The sequence below is a fragment of the Vigna radiata genome, chromosome 1 (assembly GCF_000741045.1).
Source record: "Vigna radiata var. radiata cultivar VC1973A chromosome 1, Vradiata_ver6, whole genome shotgun sequence".
NCBI classification, from domain to species: Eukaryota; Viridiplantae; Streptophyta; class Magnoliopsida; order Fabales; family Fabaceae; genus Vigna; species Vigna radiata.
Genome location: NC_028351.1, coordinates 1,707,265 through 1,715,476, shown reverse-complemented (window position 1 = coordinate 1,715,476; position 8,212 = coordinate 1,707,265). Strand labels below are relative to the sequence as shown.

Genomic DNA, 8,212 nt, shown 5'->3' with positions numbered 1-8,212 from the left:
ATATATTTATTAATAAGATATTCTTTTCTTGTTGATTCTTTTAGCTAACGTTTAACAACAACCAAAAGTAACTTTAGTCCAATGCAATAAATTGTTTCACTCCACAGAGTCTCTCCTAATTGTTTATCGTGTCTTAAAGTTATTCTAATTTTAACATATTAAAAATATTTTTAACATATTTTTATATAATTTGAAAGTATAGTGGTAACGAAAAAACACTAATAAATAAAATTCAGATTACAATATTTAGCTTGTTAAGCCTTTATATATATATATATATATATATATATATATATATATATATATATATATATATATTAAAATCTTTTGGCTAAAAAAGGTAGTTACCATAATAACCACAAATAAATTAATTGAAAGAAATAGACAATCAATTATAAAAGTCATAAATATAAACGTTTCGAAAATTTAGAACGTTTAACATGAGAATATGAAAAATCAAATCATAAAATGTCGGCAATGTAAATAACACAAATATATGACAAAAAGTGATTTGATATATATATATATATATATATATATATATATATATATATATATATATATATATATATATATATATATATATATATATATATATACACGAACAAAAATAGTACAATTATGAATGGAGCAATCATATTTTCTTTTGCCATTAATATCATGGAAATAAAACTGACCACAAACGTAGATATAAAATAACAATAATAATAAATAATTTTTCAATTTTAATTTTCTTATTATAAATAATAAATTTGACTTTATTTTGATATAATTTTCCGTACCTATATTTAAATTTAGTCGTATATATTTCTACATAATGATAAATTCGACATCATATATTTTTATCAATTAAAATATATTTTTCATCTTTCATATTTTATTCCCTTTTCCACTATTATTGAGATTAGGATTACACATGTGATATAAAGAATTAATCATATTCTATATTCAAGAAAACACCAGCATGTTTAACAAGAACAATAAAATAGTCTTTATTGTAATTTTAAACTGCTACACATCAAGCTATATGAAACAATTTAAATATTCTAATGCCATAATTTGGCTAAAAGTCATAATTCAAATCAAATGAGTATATTTGTTGAAAATAACATCTGAAATATTTTAAGAAAGGAAATATGTAACCAACTTACCATCATTATTCAAATAAATTAAAACATGTTATTTAGATATAAATTAAAGAGTGAAAATAAAAGTTAGGGTTCATAGCAATATCGTTTATCGGGATATTCTTGCTTTAGTAAGAAAGCACTTAATTGAGATTCAATTGAAGTATCGAGATTTTTAAAAATGTTCCACCTATTAAAAGAAATTTTATATACAATTACATCTTTTAATAAAACTCAATTAACTGATTTTCTATTTACAATTAGATCTTTTAATAAAAAAAAAAAGTAATTGAGTTAAATTTTTAAAACTATTTATACTCTTAATTATTTTATAGAGCCTTAAAGTATTTGAGAATACGAATTTAAAAAAATTATAAGAAAAATTTACACTGAAATAATGTGTTAATAAAATTTTTATAAAAGAAAGAAAAAAAAGGTAAAATAATGTTTATAGACACGATTTTAATAAAATAATTTTTTTAAAAATTAAACTCTAAGTACAATATAATAAAAAGAAGTAAAAAATGTTTGAAAGTACAATTTTAATATAAAAAAAATTGATCGATAAATCCGTATTTTTAAGTAAGTTTTACTTATTATTATGTAAAATTTAAAACTTATCTATTTCAACAAATTCAACCAGTAATTATTTTAATTAAATCAAGATGATAAAATAAGTCAATCAAAGTTGTTTTAATCTATTCAGTCATCATCTAACCCAATGAAGATAGATCGGAGTAATGATGACGTGGTTTTTTATTTCATCCAACTCTTTTAAAATATAATAATAGAACAAAGGGTTAAATATGTTTTTAGTCCCTATACTTTGGAGCGATTTTGGTTTTAGTCTATCTTTCAAACTATAATACAATTTAATCCTTCAACTTTAGAAAACTCTGGTTTTAGTCCTTTTTACCAAATTTTTTTAACTTTATTTGTTGTTTCAAACGCGTTTCTCAGTTAACATTGAAACAAAAATGTATCAAACAGTATAAACAATCCAAATGCTATAATGTAACGTGCTTGAAACAGCAAATAAAGTTTAAAAAATTTGGTAAAAAGGACTAAAATCAGAGTTTTCTAAAGTTGAAGGACTAAATTGTACTATAGTTTGAAAGAGGGACTAAAACCAAAATCCTCCCAAAATATAGGGACTAAAAACATATTTAACCCTAGAACAAAATATTGTCTGATAATAATATTTACTGCCATTGATTATCTTTTAACGTGAAATGTTAGAGATCCTAAACATAATACTATTTTCTTACTAAAATAACACAAAACTCCAAAATTTTGTACTACTTTTTATAAATTTTGTAGATGGAATTTACAGGAGAGGCCTTTCAAATTTCTCAGTAGGTGGTGATTCTGTCTTTCTATTATACTCTTGCATCTATTTTCTTTGTAGAATTTAGAGTTGCATAGCTTTGCAAGAGAGGAACATTCTCAGTGATTGGTGATTCTTGGCTACCAACATCTTCCTCCTCTTCCTTCTGTTCAGTTGCTTTGCCCCACATCACAGTATAAAACCCAATTGATATTACTGTGCCTCCAATCAAACTGCAGAATGCAAGAACAATGATGAGACCAACATACTATATCACTCAAATTGCTTAGTTTCTTTTCTGTCAAAACTGCATCAGAAGCAGTACAACTTCAAACTGTTAGGTGAAAGTTTGGAACTTTAAGAAGGTTTTGATGATATTAATTACTAATTAAAATGGAATCTTGATAAGAGTAGAACTCGAAAATAACAGATAAGTGTGCCACTGGCTCCGGATGAAGGATGAACAAGAAAACAAGATCACACTACTGATATATTTGGACAAGTTTCTCAATGAATAATTCTCCTAGGAGAGAAAAATAAGAACAAAAAGTAAAATAAGTTTCTCCATAAACAACATTTCCTTATGCACAAGATACAAAATCATAATTTAGAGACAACATTGGAGGAAGTTTTTACAAAGGTTATTAAATATGTTTGTAATATGCAAATTTGGACACAAAATTAGAATTCGTTTATATTTCAAACTTTGATATATCTTAATTTCCAAACTTTAAAAAATGAATAGATATGATCCACTTAACTTAATTTCAAAACTTAAAAAATGAATAGATATAATCCTTTTAACCTAACGATGGTAAAGTTTTTTTGTGTTAAACAACATTTCTGAACAAACATTTGAGCTTAAACATAACAAATAATGTAAACAACTCAAACATCAGTCCTGAAACATTGTTTAATATGTTAAAAAATATTTAATGCTCTTCAATTAAGAGAATTATATCTATTCATTTTTAAAGTTTGAAGAGCAAACTGTATCAAAATTTGAGACAAGTACAAATTTCAATTTTGCATCAAAATTTAAGAACTAAAAACATATTTAATCCTTTTACAAATTAACTTATACATAAACTTATTTTAACTTATATAAATAAACTTATTTCATTTTTTGTTCTTAACTTTTTTTCTTAGAAATGTTCATACAGAAGCTTGTCCAAGCATACCCTACATATTCTAAAAATTACATGATATCTCTATTGAGGTACCAGGTCTTGACTAAAGGACTAGCTTGGCTTCATTGGAAGTTATAAACTTAGTTAGGGATCATTGTCTAGATAAGTAAGAAACAGAGCGAGTTATATGACAGTGAATTAACTTTCTTAGGAGAGCATCATTCCCTTTTATAAAGATTAATCAATTTACACCACCAGCACTATTAGCTCTAGTGTTTTTCCAATCCATTTTTACATGATAGGGAATAGCAATTGCTTTATCCATATGCATTTTCCTAACTAGTTCACTGTGTTCTAAAGAAGAATGAAATGTGAAAATTGCAATACTAACCTTCCAACATATAGAGTATCACCAAGGAACATAACACCCATGGCAACTGCAATAACAATTGAGAGAGGCTTGAACATTGCTACATATACAGGCCCCTTTAGGTGTATTCCCCAGGCATATATTGCACTACTCAAGAACTTGTTAAATATTCCCTAATTACAAAATGCATCATCATCAATATATTATATTACACTGTAAAGTGCAGGATCATTTTTCAGGGTTGTCTTACAGTGCAAACAATAGAGATCAGGGATATGTCTGGTCTTATTTTCCACGCACTTGAATTTTTCTCCCCAATTAAACCTACAATTGAAGCTACAATGGCTGCATACAAGTTGTAAAAGAACACCATAGTTAGTTCATCCGGGAACTCCTTCAAGATTTCAACCTGTAGAATTGAATATCAGAATTTAAAATTATGAGTACTACCATAATGATTACATCCATACAAGTAAACCACTTACAATGATTTCTCACACTTCTGTTCTGAAACGATTTATGTAATTTGTTTTAGTACAAAACTTAGATCCAATAACAGGTGTTGTTTTCCATATAGATTTGGAATTTCATCTCAATAGCACACAATGTCATTTAATGAAATTCTTTACCATGCATATTAGTGAAATGAAACTCCAATTCTGAATGGAAAACAACATCAATAACACCTACAACACTGCATCTAAGCTTTGTCCTGTGTTTTACTCTAAGAACCGTTTAGGTGAGAAAGTAACACTTCAAGGACCAAATGGGTGATCTACTCATTTCCATACCTGTAAAACAAACCATATAGTAAGCAGTATATTGCAAGCTGTCAGCAGAAGACCACCAAAGGTCCAATTTGTATCTACTGAAGCAAGAATCCCATTTGATTGTGAAAGTTGAATTGAAGGGGAATTATCAGCAATGATGATCGATTGACCTTTGCAGAAAGTCACAATAAATGCACCAGATATCGATATAATGCTGCCCCAAATCTTAGCTTGGGTAGTTCTACTTCTTATGACTATCTTTTCCATCCTTAATTTGTGGTGGTAAATTGACAAGAAAAAACAAAAGAATGTGTCTGTAAGTAAAATCAAAACTGATTGCAACCAAAATTTTCCTTTCTTGATTATAAGCTCATAAAACTTGCACATTGGTAGAAAAGTGGTAGGTTGTAAAAGTATAAACTTTTTGAAAGAGAAAATGAGTTTAAGGTTGGTTTCACCAAAACAAAACTGGTTCCACTCTCTAATATAAATTATCATAGGAATTACCAAAAGGGTAAAGTCAGTGTTGGAAAGTTGTGGGATTCTCATTCACAATAATGGAACAGATCTGCCAGGAGTTGTACTTCTGCCATATAACATGAAATATTTTATTTTCATCTTTCGTTTTCACAACCATAGACTATTCAAAAGGTATAATATTTTAAACTAATTACTTTAAAAGCCAACAAATTTATCATCCCAGATAATCCAATTGAATGAAAGTTAATCAGATTACAAAAAAAAAAAAAGAAACTGTGGAATACAATTCAAGATATGAAAATGAACCTGCAAATGACAGCAAGTATGAAGGTGAACGCGGGAGTGAGGTTGCTGATTGCAGAGGAAAGTGTGGGAGAACTATAACTGATCCCAACATACCCCAGAATCTGAGATGAACACCTGCATCAGAATCCAAAAACAACAGAGTGAAAGAAAGATAAAAGGGGTAGGTCAGAAAACTAAATCTAAAAAGCCTTAAACTTTGTGGTGCCCTTTACACACCCTATGAGTCCCAGAAGAGCAATTTTGGATAGGATTGAAAAGCTGAGAGGAGGAACCACTCTTGATCTGCAAAGAGGCATGAGAAGGAGTCATTGAAGTTTGAGTTCAGTGTTAGGAGCTGAGAAACATAGTGTGTGTAAGATTTGCATCAAACCTTCTGTAGAGAAAAGTAATAGGAAGAAGAACAAGAAAGGCCAAGGAATAGGCATAGGAGACAAAGACATAGCTACTCATCCCTTGCAGAGTGGCTGCTTTGAAGAGAGTGAACAAAGCTGTGTTATTGCATTCATTTGCAACAAGAACAATCAGAGGAAGCAAATCCTTGTAACAGTATCTTCTATCCATCGTTTCAGTCTTTGAGATACACTCACACACACGAAATCTAGCTATTAATCAGGACAATTTGTACTTTATGTGTTATAATTTCTTCAGAACTTTTTGTGGCACCTGGTTAACTAATTCATGAAAATGTTTAAAATTTGATTAATTCAGTTTATGATATTGATTATGTCTTACATATATTTAAAGCTAGTCCTAGAAAACTTGAAAATTGAAAATTGATATATTTTCTTGCTATTTGTTTATTGAATTAAATGAAATCATTTTAATTAACTATATTTTTAAATGAATAATTAATATACAAGAGACTTTAATATTATTTTAAATTTTAATTTGATAAAAATAAGAATATATATATATATATATCATTAATTTTTGCTTTTTATCTTTCATTTTTATTGTGAATTATAATGTTTATTTGGTGCCCAACATTATTTTTATAAAACTATAAATAAATATGTTAAAATTCATGTATTGGTATAAGGCTACATAGACATATAATTACATGACTGTTATTTATTAGTTTTAATTAAATTATTCATTGTTCCAGGATCTTAGATACTTTATCATAATCCAGTATGAGTGGTTAATTGAGGTACACTCATCAGATTAATTTTTTTTTTATATAGTTTAGTACATTAACTAATATTATTTTACTTTTTGGGCCACTTTCTAAAAGGGGTCTATTAGCAAATAGGACATGGCTCCACAACATCGATAGAAAGCAAAAAGTCAAGATAAAGCTTTGCTTTATAATTTCACTGTTTAATAGTTTCTTTATTAATTATTAAATTGAAATGTTAAAGTAGGTTTATGGGGACACTTATTTTTGGAATATGACTGGGAAATATCAACTCACCAAATGGATACAAGACATTAAAAAAGGAAAGAAAATGATAAAGTAATATGTTTGGATATTTTGTCCACATATCCATAATTAGGTTTAGATGAGATTCTTTTTGAAAAAATATATTTGAAAGTGGAAATGATTGGAAAATATTGAAATAATTTTTTTTTCAAAGTGGCAATCTTTCTCTCTAATTTAGATATCTCACTTATTCATTTTCTTTTTTCATCTTTTTCTTCCTCAACCTAATAATCTTTCTTTTTCATCTATTTTGTCTTCCTTTATCTTTAATTTTTTACAATATTTATCATTAATTTTTCCTCTTTCCTTTCATGTTAATTTCCTTTTTCTATTTCTTTTCTCTCTTTCTTCTAGTCACACCATCATATCATTAAAGAGTAAAGGTGTTATCCCACTTCACACTCTCACAATTATTTTGATATGTGATAAGACAAAAGAGAAAAATTTTGTATTGATATAAAAGTAGAAATAGATATTATTTTGCAATTTGTTATATTATTTTAGTAGGAAAAGAATAAGGCATAGATAGGGACCTTCCTTCCCACATTTTTTTGAAATTATTTTCTTTCAAATAAAGAAAAAAGGGGAAAGTGATAAAAAAAAAGATATTTTACTTTTTTTTTAATGTTAATGCAATTATTAAATTGTGGTTGATGTTTATCCTTCATGTCATAATCATGGTTATAGATTTTGCCTACGATCTTAGCTTCAAGTATGATTGGATTGAAATTGGAAAATTTAAAAATACTTTTCTTTCATATGTAAACAAAAATTATTCTCAATTCATTTATCAAAATGTGCAGCTTTTTTAAAAATAACTAAGATTTATAATTTTAGTCCTCTGTCAAACTAGTTTTAATTTAAAAAAAAAAAAATACTTTAACCTCTCAAGTTTGAAAAAGTATAGTATTATCTTTCAAATTTACTGTTTAAACGCAACAGGCTTTTTAAAAATTATTTTAGTTCTCTTATAGTTTAAGGATCATTTATGTATATATATTTTTTAATTTGAAAAACTTAATGAAAAACTACAATCAAATTCACTTCAAAATTTTAAAACTAAAAGTATAACTTTCGGTCGAATAATTATTTTAAAATTCTCGATTCTTTAAGAAAAATTTTTACACTTGTTTACTATATAATTAAGAAAAGTTTTCGAGGTAAATTCCTATACTTTATTATGTTTGTTCTAAAAAAAAGCAAATTTTCTAGCTACTATCTTTTGTTTAGTATTTTCTTTTTAGTATCTTCGTATCTTATATTTTTTACTTAGAATTTT

General features: G+C 26.9%; 1 protein-coding gene across 1 annotated transcript; it reads right to left on the bottom strand.

Annotated features, from left to right (window-relative positions):
• Positions 1-2,298: 2,298 nt before the first annotated feature.
• LOC106775050 (WAT1-related protein At3g28050) lies at positions 2,299-6,146 on the bottom strand. Its single transcript, XM_014662088.2, has 7 exons — positions 5,881-6,146; positions 5,727-5,792; positions 5,511-5,624; positions 4,746-4,992; positions 4,205-4,363; positions 3,976-4,127; positions 2,299-2,687 (listed from the first exon to the last, which is right to left on the bottom strand). Exons 1-7 carry the CDS (start codon positions 6,069-6,071, stop codon positions 2,507-2,509), a joined length of 1,110 nt encoding a protein of 369 aa, XP_014517574.1. The 5' UTR covers positions 6,072-6,146; the 3' UTR covers positions 2,299-2,506.
• Positions 6,147-8,212: the final 2,066 nt, after the last annotated feature.